Source organism: Ranitomeya imitator, chromosome 5, assembly GCF_032444005.1.
Source record: "Ranitomeya imitator isolate aRanImi1 chromosome 5, aRanImi1.pri, whole genome shotgun sequence".
Lineage (NCBI taxonomy): Eukaryota > Metazoa > Chordata > Amphibia > Anura > Dendrobatidae > Ranitomeya > Ranitomeya imitator.
This window is the reverse complement of record NC_091286.1, coordinates 120636680-120652402: the sequence shown is the minus strand read 5'-3', so window position 1 is coordinate 120652402 and position 15723 is coordinate 120636680. Positions and strand designations below refer to the sequence as shown.

The window sequence follows — 15723 nt, the reverse complement described above, 5'->3', positions numbered from 1 at the left end:
CTCAAGGAATCAATTCTTTAGGCAACTCTTCTTCATATGTTGTATAATCCAATAAGGTGTGCAGCTCACTTTGGAGAACTATGTGTTGATCCTGCTTCAGATCCACATAGGTGGCGATTTCAAAGGGAAAAAAAATTCCAAGTAAATGTGGCGCTAAGCACCTACGGATTTTTTGAATGCATCCACTTCAAGTGAAAAATGTTAGTAAAAATTCATTTATTTTTTCAGAATAAAAAATAAAATATATTTGTGCTATTTTTACAGTGCAGCCTTCATCAGGTAGCAAAAAAACAAACAATACAATAAGCACTATAAAATGATGTTACAACCTCCAAGTTCTCTTATTTATGAGGGTTCCTAGAAGGGATTTTCATTCTTAAAAAATAAATGAATTTTTACTAACATTTTTCACTTGAAGTGGATGCATTCAAAAAATCCGTAGGTGCTTAGCGCCACATTTACTTGGAGGTTTTTTTCCCTTTGAAATAATCAAACAAGTCACACTCACTGCCAAGCAGGAGGGTAGATCACTTCTACTTCAGAAGAGCAACACTGGAGCAAGTTCATCACACTATGCCATAGGGGAGAAAGCATCCTAAATACCGTAGCCCTTTCACTTAACAAATACAATGTGGACCAAGATCATAAACCTCCAATTTGATCTTTTCACATGTAACTGTGTTATTTGAGAAGGTAATTTTTACTCCATCCCCAACACAGTGATTACTCCCATCCTACTGACTTCTCCATTCAGTCATGGTGATCCCCTCCCCATAGCCAAGTGGCCCAAGCCTATTTCTGTAGACGACTGTAATCACCATAACTGACCGCTCCAACGCAATGTTCATTGCTGATTAATAATGTTAAGTAAACATAGCTAACAGAGTTAGGTGTATACAGGGTGGGGTAAACTCCCTTCTAACCTATATAATAATAGGTTTACTTATTTAATAATTACATGTCTTTAATAGTCATACTGTTTCCCAACTTTGCTGTCACTGATGTAATGTATAGAAATATTTGACAGATAGAAGAAATAAGTAAACTTTGAACTGTAGTTGGATACCATGGACACATCGTGAGTGTAATTTTGAGCCATCCCTGCAATTCTCTTTTCATTAAACAATTTCCCTCCAGCCTTCCTTCCTTCAGAAGTTATACTGTCTGTTACATTAATTATGAGATTTATTTATTTTTTTTTATGTCAAATGTGCCTATTTCGACAGACATTGATGAATGCTTGGTTCCGACCACATGTCCATATGACAGATGTGTCAATAACCCTGGCTCGTTTGCATGTGTGCCCTGCCCTGATGGATACAAAGGATCTAATGGACGCTGTTTTGGTAAGTTCATTATAATACATGGAGATCATATTCAGTAGATAATGGAGGCTTGAAGAACTTCTCTAATTTATGATATCACGCTATAGTTCTGCTCCAATTAAATGAACCGTAAATGCAATTTGCACCTCCATTTCATGGCCGAGCTGCCAGTCATTAATATGAACGTAGAGGGAAGTGGTAAGGCAATAGGGATGTAGATTGTATACAATGGGGAAGCAATTTAGGGGCATACCGGATGGCAAGCAAAGCAAGAACTTTCTTCTGAAGAGGCTCTGGCATAGAGGTTATAGATTTAGGCACAGAGCTTGGAGATTACAACAAAGGCTCCAATGTGTGATGGTTGCACTACTAGCAAGCTCATACACTTGACGATTACACTAAGCATCATTAAATCTATGGCAATAACTGGGCACCAAGGTTGTACTTAGAGATGCTCTTTGCTTGCAGTTCAGGGGATAATTTGACCACCTGCTATTCTGGTGAAAATATAAACTTACAATTCAGTGCCTTTATTCGTGGCAGTATTGCGATAAATACCTCAATACGCTCTCCTGCCCCCTTTGCCCAGCAGGTACTCCTTGCATTCCTTCTGAAGTGGGTAGCAGTTTTTCTCTGGTCTCTTAACATTGGCAGCTTGTGCTCTGCACAGTATAGGGAGATGACTGTTAATCAATGGTGGTTGGAGGGGCAGAGGACACTCAGCACACACACAGCATTGAGGGGACTCCAGTGCTGCATTCAATGAAGAGCTGTTTTATGAAATCTACTGCAAGAAAACTAGTATATGACACAATTTAAAGTTCGGTATCTGTCACTGCTTCATAATGCCTTCATGTTGTAACATAACCCAGGTGAAAGAATCCGTTCAAATGTGCTGACTTTCTTTTTAAGTATAACTTGTCAGCCTAGAGTACGAGCAGTACATTTTCTTTTATAGATGTTGGTGCTCATTGTCTTAACCCCTTAGTGACCGAGCCAAATTTTTGAAATCTGACCAGTGTCACTTTATGTGGTAATAACTCTGCAACGCTTCAACAAATCCCAGTGATTTTGAGATTGTTTTTTCGTGACACATTATACTTTATGATAATGGTAAATTTTGTTCAACATTTTTTGTGTTTATTTATAAAAAATATCAAAAATTTGAGAAAAATGTAAAAAAATTAGCAATTTTCTAAATTTGAATGATTATCCCTTTAATCCAGATGGTCATACCACAGCAAACCATTAATAAATAACATTTCCCACATGTCTGCTTTACATCAGGACCATTTGTAAAATATTATTTTATTTTGTTAGCAGTTTAGGAGGTTTAAAAATGTAGCAGCAATTTTTCATTTTTTCAAAGAAAATTACAAAATTTATTTTTTTAGGGACTTATCCATGTTTGAAGTGACTTTTGGTGTCCCATATATTGGGAAACCCACAAACGTGATAACATTTTAAAAACAGCTCCCCTAAACATATTGAAAACTGCTGTCAGGTAGTTTATTAACCCTTCAGGTGCTTTACAGGAATTAATGCAAAGTGGTATGACAGAAATGAAAATGTGTATTTTTACCACCTAAATGTCTCTAACTTCTAAACAGATTACTACAGCCGTCAGACTCTAAGGCCGCTATTTGGCCATGAATTGCCATGGCAAACATCAGGACAACAAAATCATGATATGAGAGTACCAATTGGGACAAAGAAGAAGCCCCCACGCTCTGTTAACCATTTATAATGATGTAGTCACTATTGACAGCAGCATCTAAGGGGTTAAACAGATTTAGATGGTGCAAATACTGATCGTGGCTGATACAGCAAGTTGTCAGCTATAGTGTACAACTGACAGATGCTGGATTGTCACCTGTATGGGGATACTATTCTCTTATATCTCAGGTCAGTTAAAAGACGTATTGGCGGTCATTAAGGGGTTAAATATCTTTTTCTAACTTATTGATCAGCCTTTGTAAAGTTATGAATTTCTGTAATAATCTCCATTACCTTATTTTGATTCCTTCTGTCTTTAACATAATGCTGAAAGTGCTGGCTTGTCCTCCTAGTTTATTTTGTCTACTAAGAAAGAATGAACTAGGCTGAAAAGCCAACACTTTCAGCATGGTGTTAAAGACAGAACAAAGCAGCATAAGGTGATGAAGTTTATTACAAAGATTCATAACTTTACAAACACTGATCAAAAATTAAATTAAAAAATTGTAGTTCCTCTTTAAGGACTAGGTTCTTAGCAAGCATTGGAAGTGATTCTGATACGCAGACATGATTATGAAGCTCCTTCTCCTTTCTCTAGCTGCTAAAATCTCTAGAAGCTTGAGAAAAGAGAAGGAGCTTCATAATCATGTCTGCTTGGGAGAAAAGGGACTCTCACGAACATTGCGTTGTCAGAACTTACGGTAGTCTTTAAAGAGTAACTAAACTTCAGTCTTTGTAAAGTTATGTATCTGTGTAATAATCTTTGTAGTCTCTTGAATTGAAGCTTAGGTTTGCTGATGTCACTTTGATGTCTAGGTTGTGCCTTTTAATTTGTACATTTGTATTATTTATGTGTCGTAACATTAAGAACTACTCAGTTATTATAACAGCTTAAGAAATGCGCCTTATTTAATTTTTCACTTACGTTCATATTATTGGGCTATTATTTGATCTGTAATATTATTATTATTATAATTAGTAATAATAAATATTATCTTGTGCTTTAATGAAGCCAGAAAATACAACCACCGTTGGTTTTCCCTGATGAGCAGTTCAGAAAAATATGAAAATTGAAAACAGATTTTATTTCAAATGTGGACTGAAAATAAATTAGCTGGCATTGTGCCTGGCTCTCTAATGAAAGTGATGTTCCTACATGTCTGCACATTTATACCTTATTTTTTTTTTACTGACCTTCGTTAAATTTGTAGACATTGATGAATGCCAAGAAGACACTTCGCTGTGTGCCAACGGTGACTGTTCCAATCTGGAGGGATCGTACATGTGCACGTGTCGGGCAGGATTTGAATCAACCTCTGACAGCAAACAGTGCATTGGTAATTAGATGTTCTGCCTCAGCCGTAGATTTGTTTTATTCATTTATTTTTGGATGAAGGGTCAGTTCTAAATTTGATGAGATTTTAGCAGAAGGCTATTGAACAATAAATCCATCTGGTTCCATTTCTGAATGTCAGACTTTTGTAACCTTTTTGATGTCAAACTTAAATCAGCCAATTTATTGGCCTGGCTTTATTTAGTCACGCTAATATTTGCTTTTTTGAATATATCTTTTTATATACAAAACATTAGTATAAAATAGAAATATATGACCCACCGTATATACTCAAGTATAAGCCGGCCCAAGTATAAGCCAAGGCACCTAAATTTGCCACGAAATACTGGGAAAACGTATTGCCTCGAGTGTAAGCCCGGGTATGCATTGTCCCCTTATCCCTGTCCTGGTATGCATGGCTCCCCATCCTGTTATTGTATGCATGGCTTCCCCGTCCCTGTCATTGTATGCATGGCTTCCCCGTCCCTGTCATTGTATGCATGGCTCCCCCATCCCTGTCATTATATGCATGGCTCCCCCATCCCTGTCATTGTATGCATGGCTGTCCCATCCCTGTCATTGTATGCATGGCTCCCCCATCCCTGTCATTGTATGCATGGCTCCCCCATCCCTGTCATTGTATGCATGGCTCTCCCATCCCTGTCATTGTATGCATGGCTTCCCCCGTCCCTGTCATTGTATGCATGGCTCCCCCATCCCTGTCATTGTATGCATGGCTTCCCCCATCCCTGTCATTGTATGCATGGCTCCCCCATCCCTGTCATTGTATGCATGGCTCCCCCATCCCTGTCATTGTATGCATGGCTCCCCCATCCCTGTCATTGTATGCATGGCTTCCCCCGTCCCTGTCATTGTATGCATGGCTCCCCCATCCCTGTCATTGTATGCATGGCTTCCCCCGTCCCTGTCATTGTATGCATGGCTCCCCCATCCCTGTCATTGTATGCATGGCTTCCCCATCCCTGTCATTGTATGAATGGCTCCCCCATCCCTGACATTGTATGCATGGCTCCCCCATCCCTGTCATTGTATGCATGGCTTCCCTCGTCCCTGTCATTGTATGCATGGCTCCCCCATCCCTGTCATTGTATGCATGGCTCCCCCATCCCTGTCATTGTATGCATGGCTCCCCTGTCCCTGTCATTGTATGCATGGCTCCCCCATGCCTGTCATTGTATGCATGGCTCCCCATCCCTGTCATTGTATGCATGGCTCCCCCGTCCCTGTCATTGTATGTATGGCTCCACTGTCCCTGTCATTGTATGCATGGCTCCCCCATCTCTGTCATTGTATGCATGGCTCCCCATCCCTGTCATTGTATGCATGGCTCCCCATCCCTGTCATTGTATGCATGGCTCACCTGTCCCTGTATGCATGGCTCCCCTGTCCCTGTCATTGTATGCATGACTCTCACACCTCTGTCATTGTATGCATGGCTTCCCCGTCCCTGTCATTGTATGCATGGCTCCCCCGTCCCTGTCATTGTATGCATGGCTCCCTGTCATTGTATACATGGCTGCCCTGTCCCTGTCATTGTATGCATGGCTCCCTGTCATTGTATGCATGGCTTCCCCGTCCCTGTCATTGTATGCATGGCTCCCCCATCCCTGTCATTGTATGCATGGCTCTCCCATCCCTGTCATTGTATGCATGGCTTCCCCGTCCCTGTCATTGTATGCATGGCTCCCCCGTCCCTGTCATTGTATGCATGGCTCCCTCCTTCACTGTCATTGTATGTATGGCTCCCCCGTCCCTGTCATTGTATGCATGGCTCCCTGCTCCCTGTCATTGTATGCATGGCTCCCTGCTCCCTGTCATTGTATGCATGGCTCCCCCGTCCCTGTCATTGTATGCATGGCTCCCTGCTCCCTGTCATTGTATGCATGGCTCCCTGCTCCCTGTCATTGTATGCATGGCTCCCCCGTCCCTGTCATTATATGCATGGCTCCCCTGTCCCTGTCATTGTATGCATGGCTCTCCCATCCCTGTCATTGTATGCATGGCTATTTATCCCCTATCCTTGTATGCATGATTCCTGTTTAAAAAAAAAAAGCATCCTATTTACCTGCCTGTGCGCCCTCGATGGCACTGCAAGTCATTCATTTTGGCGCCAGCAGCTCTGTCTTCCGGCCGAGCAATCACGTGGCCCCGCTCATTAAGGTCATGAATATGCACTCAACGCCTGTGGGAGTGGAGAGATGTGCATATGCATTACTTTAATGAGCGGTCCACGTGATAAGGAAGAGCTGGTGGCACCGGAACGAAGGAGATGAAGTGCCAGCGAGGGCGTGCCGGTAGGTGAGGAGGATATGTGCTGGAAGCCAGCGGCTGCAGCTGGCACTGCGCTATTATAGCAGTGGCACAGGCTTTAGCCACAGCCGCCAGCTCCTGTCTCTGTGACCCGCTGCTCCACTGCTCCCCCTCGCCTGACGACTTCTGGGACAATTGACTCATGTATAAGCTGAGGGGGGCGTTTTCAGCACAAAAAAATGTGCTGAAAAACTCAGCTTATACATGAGTATATATGGTATTTTGAATTCGATGTTGGCTTCAGATCTTTTTAAACTATGTCAACCCCTAATCTCCTTATTGGGAGATTATAAGAGAGCACATCATTTCTGACGGATTACATGACTTGCTCCATAGCACATTTCAGACCACCTAGTTATCCCTCATGGTCAATCATTGAGGAGGCACATGACGTTCTGCGTTGTCCCATGAGGAGTTCTTATAAGCCACCTGACAGATGCAGTTGAACAGTTTTTTCAAGGATGTTCTCTGCGATTGAAGACATTAGAGCTATTGGATTTATTATTAGACAGTATAGTATATATGAATAACTGTGTTTCATAATTTATATTTTTACAGACATTGATGAATGTCAGCTGGGTAATTTATGCCTGAACGGCAGATGCCAAAATATAGAGGGCTCCTTTTTATGCTCCTGCAACCGAGGATATCAGTTGAGCCCAGCTAGGGACCGATGTGATGGTATGTAATACTCCGCTAATGTTGATATTCTGTCTACATTAAATACACATTTAGGCCATGGAATAATTATGGGACTAATGCACTTCAAATTTAAGATATCTGATTTAGTGAGAATTTGCTTTGAGAGTGCATCTTAATAAACTTTACATAAATCAATAGTACAAGAAACTTTGCAATATAATTTAATAGAGGAAAATACCTCTTTCAACAGCTATTATCCGCCTTTCTCTTCCTTCGACCCTCCACTCCCCTCCAATTTCAAAATTTCGCATTTACTCTTAATTTCATGTGAAAATCCATATCCCATTGAGGTATCTGGTTACAGCTCAATATAGAAGTAGATGAGGAGAGGAGGGGGAGAAAGGAGCAGCTACAGAGTGAGAGAGAAAGTGATCTTACCTGATTGTTGGACTCACAGCTACACTGCTCAGTACAACTGTATAATGTCCTTCATGCTGCTGCTTCTGAGGGAGTGCTACAAAGAGATGGGGAGACAGGATCTTGTCTTTTATGTGTATTCTATGTATTGAAGACATAATTATACCTAGTTGACTAGTATTTTCTGCAGAGGGAAGAAACTGGCATGTGGTCATCAGATGTACACACACCACAACTTATTTTGAAAATGAATCCGAAAAGCCAGATAAACTTTAATGGATAATTACAACAACCAACTAGCTTTGGAGAATGTCTAGCCATCGATTATCCACTGCTAACAAAGTTGTCAAAATAAATTAGTAGACATGTTAATGTTCATGATTGTATGAAATGCCAAATTGTTGCAGTATGCTGCTTGTCTAAAGAGACAGGATCGGAAGTAAACAGCGAAGTTTAGCAATGTCTGAAGACTCAGTAGATGGTTTCACCACTATGGATGTCATCTTGAAAAGAATTCATGAAATATGTCAGGAGCGTAGGGGTGAAGTGTGGTTTGTAAAGAGAATTGGAGAATGCTTATGTAATATTGCAACAAATATATTGAATTTTATATTTTCTATTGTTATATTTATTTATACAAAATTTGAGACAGGAGTGCCAATATAAATGCTCTCTAAACCTGTTACCTTATGATTTCTGTATTCTAGCCCTATTATCTTTCCATGGCCTAAATGTGCATTTATTTTACACATAATGTAATGAGAATATTAAATGTTGAATAAAAGAATTTAAAATGATAAACGATAACTGTTTATGATATCATGAAATAAAACAATAAAAAGTAGTACGATAAACTTAATGTGAGTGCACACACTACCATAAGTATGAAACTGGATTAAGAGTACTGACCATACAAAGTCACTTTTAGGCCACGTTCCCGCAATGAACTTTTGGTGAGTTTTTGATGTTGCAGGTTTTCACCATTTCTGCACCAATTAAGTAAAATAGGGTAATTGCCTTTGTTTTGAAAAATATAGCATAAAAACTCACCAAAAACTAGGTGGGAACGTAGCCTCGGAGTCATTCACTCAAAAGGGCACTGAACTGAAATACGCAATAAAATCAGAGGAAAAAATGGTATTTTCTAAAAAACAAAACCCACCTCACTTTGATGAAAAGTCTTTACCTACCTTGCAGAAGTGGATGACACAGTGACTACGTGCACAGGAGGGCACTCACATTACCCACTATCTATACCCCCATGTGTCACAGTATGTTTATACTGTTAATAAAATATTGCACATATTTACCAAAATTAAAACGTGTGGTCAAAAAATCTCCTCTCATTGCCATTTTGTCTTCTATTCTACAGATATTGATGAATGCCAAGATACAAGCCTATGTGGTCATGGCCAGTGTAGGAATACAAGGGGATCATTTACATGTATATGTAATGATGGCTATAAGTTATCTCCGGCTGGGGACCAATGTGAAGGTATGATTCAGCCCTCGATCCCAGTGGGTCACAAAAATATATTTAGATTATTTCCATGTCCCTACTTAAAGTATTTCTAGATAAAGTATTTCCTGTGCTACTACATGGAGTCAAGACTCACAGAGATCTAGAATTGATGTTTTCTCCACTACACAAAGGCCCATCATGAAGGCCAGCGTTATTCATGATGGAGTCAGGCACGCCTCAATTAATGAATCAGGTGCTTGTGATGAGTGGCGTGCCACATATCCTACTCCGGTCCCTGCTGGAATTAGATTGAGGCGAAATGATCGCTGCCCCGTCATGTATTTGCCAAGCAGATGGTGCCACACACCTGTCCCAAGAAGATGAGGTGATTACACCAAAAGGTGCTAAAATATAGCACATCCTTGAATTGCACCAAAATATTGTGATTTTCCAAAGGTTTTTATGTTAGAATACTGACTTAATAGCTTTGATGAGTCGGCTCATAGTGCCAAAGTCTTGTCTGGAGGTGACAAATGACTGTTATATTGTTTCCTGTGCTGGTGATCTAATTCTTAGCCTGGTGTCAGCAGTCATATAGTGGTGGAATTGATGAGCAACATTAGATCTGTGAGCACTAGACAAAGTCATAACTGTATTCTTATATGGTCTTCCTGATCAAGGGGCCCATTGAGAGAAAAGTAGGGTATAATAAACAACACAGGCCTGGTGAGTAGGATGTAATAACACAGGCCTGGTGAGTAGGATGTAATAAAACAGGCCTGGTGAGTAGTGTATAATAACACAGGCCTGGTGAGTAGGATATAATAACATAGGCCTGGTGAGTAGGATATAATAACACAGGCCTGGTGAGTAGGATGTAATAACTCAGGCCTGTTGAGTAGGACATAATAACACAGGCCTGGTGAGTAGGATATAATAACACAGGCCTGGTGAGTAGGATATAATAACACAGGCCTGGTGAGTAGGATATAATAACACAGGCCTGGTGAGTAGGATATAATAACACAGGCCTGGTGAGTAGGATATAATAACACAGGTCTGGTGCGTAGGATATAATAACACAGGCCTGGTGAGTAGGATATAATAACACAGGCCTGGTGAGTAGGATATAATAACACAGGCCTGGTGAGTAGGATATAATAACACAGGTCTGGTGAGTAGGATATAATAACACAGGCCTGGTGAGTAGGATGTAACAACTCAGGCCTGTTGAGTAGGACATAATAACACAGGCCTGGTGAGTAGGATATAATAACACAGGCCTGGTGAGTAGGATATAATAACACAGGCCTGGTGAGTAGGATATAATAAAACAGGTCTGGTGAGTAGGATATAATAACACAGGCCTGGTGAGTAGGATATAATAACACAGGCCTGGTGAGTAGGATATAATAGCACAGGCCTGGTGAGTAGGATGTAATAACTAACACAGGTCTGGTGAGTAGGATATAATAACTCAGGCCTGGTGAGTAGGATATAATAACTCAGCCCAGGTGAGTAGGATATAATAACACAGGCCTTGTGAGTAGGATATAATAACACAGGCCTGGTGAGTAGGATATAATAACACAGGTCTGGTGAGTAGGATATAATAACACAGGCCTGGTGAGTAGGATATAATAACACAGGTCTGGTGAGTAGGATATAATAACACAGGCCTGGTGAGTAGGATATAATAACACAGGCCTGGTGAGTAGGATATAATAACACAGGCCTGGTGAGTAGGATATAATAACACAGGTCTGGTGATTAGGATGTAATAACACAGGCCTGGTGAGTAGGATGTAATAACACAGGTCTGGTGAGTAGGATATAATAACACAGGCCTGGTGAGTAGGATATAATAACACAGGCCTGGTGAGTAGGATATAATAACACAGGTCTGGTGATTAGGATGTAATAACACAGGCCTGGTGAGTAGGATATAATAACACAGGCCTGGTGAGTAGGATATAATAACACAGGCCTGGTGAGTAGGCTATAATAACACAGGTCTGGTGATTAGGATATAATAACACAGGCCTGGTGAGTAGGATATAATAACACAGGCCTGGTGAGTAGGATATAATAACACAGGTCTGGTGATTAGGATGTAATAACACAGGCCTGGTGAGTAGGATATAATAACACAGGTCTGGTGAGTAGGATATAATAACACAGGTCTGGTGAGTAGGATATAATAACACAGGCCTGGTGAGTAGGATATAATAACACAGGTCTGGTGAGTAGGATATAATAACACAGGCCTGGTGAGTAGGATATAATAACACAGGCCTGGTGAGTAGGATATAATAACACAGGCCTGGTGAGTAGGATATAATAACACAGGTCTGGTGATTAGGATGTAATAACACAGGCCTGGTGAGTAGGATATAATAACACAGGTCTGGTGAGTAGGATATAATAACACAGGCCTGGTGAGTAGGATATAATAACACAGGCCTGGTGAGTAGGATATAATAACACAGGTCTGGTGATTAGGATGTAATAACACAGGCCTGGTGAGTAGGATATAATAACACAGGCCTGGTGAGTAGGATATAATAACACAGGCCTGGTGAGTAGGATATAATAACACAGGTCTGGTGATTAGGATATAATAACACAGGCCTGGTGAGTAGGATATAATAACACAGGCCTGGTGAGTAGGATGTAATAACACAGGTCTGGTGATTAGGATGTAATAACACAGGCCTGGTGAGTAGGATATAATAACACAGGTCTGGTGAGTAGGATATAATAACACAGGCCTGGTGAGTAGGATATAATAACACAGACCTCGTGAGTAGGACATAATAACACAGGCCTGGTGAGTAGGATATAATAACACAGGTCTGGTGATTAGGATGTAATAACACAGGCCTGGTGAGTAGGATATAATAACACAGGCCTGGTGAGTAGGATATAATAACACAGGCCTGGTGAGTAGGATATAATAACACAGGCCTGGTGAGTAGGATATAATAACACAGGCCTGGTGAGTAGGATATAGTTCTTTTGGGTGATATCTAATAAAATTCCTTAGCTGACCATTTACAATTTTTTTCAAGTCACTTTTCTTTTTTTGTCTTGTGGTATTAACTTTTTTGTGCCATATTTATCAAAATTGCATACACTGTTTATTAAATTTGCAAAAAATCCTGTTTATTTTTGTCTTTTACTTGTTTTGCAACATTTTAGTGTTGCATGTTACACTAACATAGTGCAAAATTTGTGCCAAACTATTTGGCGTACAGTCTATAAGATCACTACAAGTATATTTGTGCAGCAGAAATGTTTTAAAAAGTCGCAATTGATGAGTCAGTCAAAAACATCTAGAATCTCCAAAACCTGCCCACAGTGGCAAACATATAAAAACAAATGGACAATCTCAGATTCAATTATTTTTAAAAAAGGCGAAAATGAAAAAAATAAGTAGGCGATTTTGAAAAACTAGACAAAAATGTAATAATGAATCAGGGCCTTGGTTGTTCTTTAGTGACATTTTTTCTGGTTAAAAATGTTTTTGTATAGTGCCGTTCAGTGAACCTTATATTCTGATTTTCGGCAACATCCTCTTACATTGAGATCACTTTGAAAATCTGAACACACATGGCAGGTTTACATTACAAATGGATGAAAAGTAACACGAAAGGCCGCAATGTCTCCCAGCAATTCGCCCCGCATCACACAGACGTTCACCATTGTACATATGATGCCTAGTCATAACAGACAGAATCCGTATTATAAACAGCTGCTTGTGGGGCATTGACGGCTCGCCCCTGCTCATGTCCCATGTGCTCTCTGCACTGACAGATCAATCATGCAAAACAAACATCACAACAAAAATCCTTTTGTGACTTTCCAAGTCCTTTCTGCTGATTGATTAATTGGGCCCAGTGTGACGTCTGCTCGCCTATTGTTTTCTAATGGCCGTTGTGCGAATATGAGAACAGTCCAAGTAACCAACAACTGTTTAAATAAAATGTAGAAATCACACAAAATAAAATTCTATGATTCAATCAAAAGTAATAGAAAATCTTTATTTTTGTACGACGGTTTATTTTACCATGAAATCAGCTTTACTAGCTCTACAACATATTCTCTCACAGTTATTGAAAGGAGCTAAATTGTGCCCTTTTTATGGGAGGAACAAAAATAAAAGAAACATTACATCCATGAAAAAGTTTATCGGAAGTGTCTTTTCAGACGTCTTTCTTTTATATCCCAAAAATAAAATCGTAGTGGCTTCCAAGTGGAATCTGCCTGAAGAATGGTCAGGTGACTTCTTTTCGCGGCTTCACTTGTACAAAGCCTGAAGCGATTAACAGAAGATACAAGAGACATGGCATATTCACAGCCAGTCGTTTTGACATGTTTGCACATGTTTATTCTTTTTTACTTTTTTAGGCCGGCGTCACACTACCGTGTTTTACGGACGTAAGAGAGGTGCTGAAAATACGGATTGCATACGGTACAATGCTTCTCTATGCCCCAGCTCCTATCAGCCATATTTTACTGATCCGTATTATATTATATTATTATACGGCCTTCTACGGCCGTAGAAAATCGCAGCAAGCCGGCAATTCAGTGCGGTGCACAGTAAAATCACACTGACAGCTTACAATAGAATAGGTAGAATAAATATGTACACATAGAATAGGTATATATATATATGTCATTGTGTCATGACCTCGAGGCTGGAAAAATATTCAGAAAAGTTCCCACGCTCGAGGTCATATGAGGACATCCAGCAGAGGGCGCATCACTGCGAATGAAGGTAACTACAGGTCATTGACCTACATTCCATTCATTCCCCGGGTTTTTACAGGCACGAGCACAGCTGCATTATAGCAGAACTCCTGCCTGTAAAATAATTTAACCCCTTCAGATGGATTTACATCGTGGGACATATCGACGGAAGATATGAGATATTGTTGGTTTATTATTTTTAATTTGTTACAGGTCGAGGGTCTTCAGGTGGATATTACAACAACCTGTGTGTTTATTTCATTAAAATACTTTGCAATATTGTGTGTGTATTTTTTTTAACCATTTCATGCTATTAGATTAATAATGGATAGGTGTCATAATTGACGCCTCTTCATTATTAATCTGGCTTATTTTCACCTTACAATAGCAATTAACCCTTCATTACCCCATATCCCACCGCTACACGGGAATGGGAAGAGAGAGGCCAAGTGCCAGAATAGGCGCCTTTTCTGGGGTGGCTGGGGGCAGATGTTTTTAGCCGGGGGGGTGGGGGGGCAATAACCATGGTCCCTCTCCAGGCTATTAATATCTGCCCTCAGTCACTGGCTTTAACCCTTTAATTTAATAGCTAGACAGCCCACATTTTGCACATACACACTACTAACATTAGCAGTGTGGATTATGCAAAAAAAAAAAATGGGGATATGAGATGGTTTACTGTATGTAAACCATGTCTCATATCATGTCGGGTTTAGGAAGGAGATAGCAAAAGCCGGCAATTGAATTACCGGCTTTTAAGCTATCTCGCGCAGGATGAAATATTAATTTATATATATACTAGATGGCAGCCCGATTCTAAAGAATCGGGAGTCTAGAATCCATATATACTTTATTTATTCAAATGTAAGAATAATACAATTAATAAATAATAGTAAGAAAGAACAAAAATAATAGGCAGTATATGGAGAAAACACCAAACAAAAGTTCAAAATTGGTGTGAAAATGTCACTGAACCACTTCACAACTAAATATATATAGTTTTGGTAAATGGTATTATAATTTTTTTGACGAAATTCGGCAGGAGCTTGAAGAGCAACGTCACTGGGCCCGCCTCCACGCAGTAGAAACTTGCTGTGAGGTAAAAATTCAAAAATCACACCAAAATGGCGGGCGGAGTGTGTCACAGTACGGCACGTTTCTGATTGGTCGCTCGCAGCAGGCGGCAACCAATCAGACACTGGACACTGTTGACGTCACTTATCTCCGGACATTAGCTCCGGACATTAGCTCCGGACATTAGCTCCGGACATTATCTCCGCACATTAGCTCCGGACATTAGCTCCGGACATTAGCTCCGGACAAAGCCACGGAAGTTGGCACAAATTGCAGGAAGTAGTATTCTAGGCAATTAATCTCCGGACATTAGCTCCGGACATTAGCTCCGGACAAAGCCACGGAAGTTGGCACAAATTGCAGGAAGTAGTATTCTAGGCAATTATATATTAGATATCTCACTGACATACATACATATATATACGGTATATATATATATATATATGACAGTACATATGTTTTTATGTTTTTGGAGCACATGGATCCATTGTATGTCCGTATGTCGGTTTTGCAAGCCTGCGAGAAAAACACGCAGTACGGATGCCATACGGATTACATACGGAGGATGCCATGCGCAAAATACGCTGACACACCCTGCCTACGGATGACATACGGACCACTATTTTGGGGACTTTTCTCGTATTACGGCCGTAAATTACGGACTGTATTTT

General features: G+C 40.3%; 1 protein-coding gene across 2 annotated transcripts in view; it reads left to right on the top strand.

Annotated features, from left to right (window-relative positions):
* Window positions 1-15723, top strand: part of LTBP1 (latent transforming growth factor beta binding protein 1) — a 536829-nt gene that overhangs the window by 409553 nt on the left and 111553 nt on the right. For both annotated transcript variants that reach the window (XM_069769110.1, XM_069769111.1), the window contains 4 exons: window positions 1227-1346; window positions 4253-4378; window positions 7264-7386; window positions 9137-9259. In XM_069769110.1, the coding sequence (XP_069625211.1) occupies window positions 1227-1346; window positions 4253-4378; window positions 7264-7386; window positions 9137-9259 (492 nt within the window). The remainder of the gene's footprint in view (window positions 1-1226; window positions 1347-4252; window positions 4379-7263; window positions 7387-9136; window positions 9260-15723) is intronic.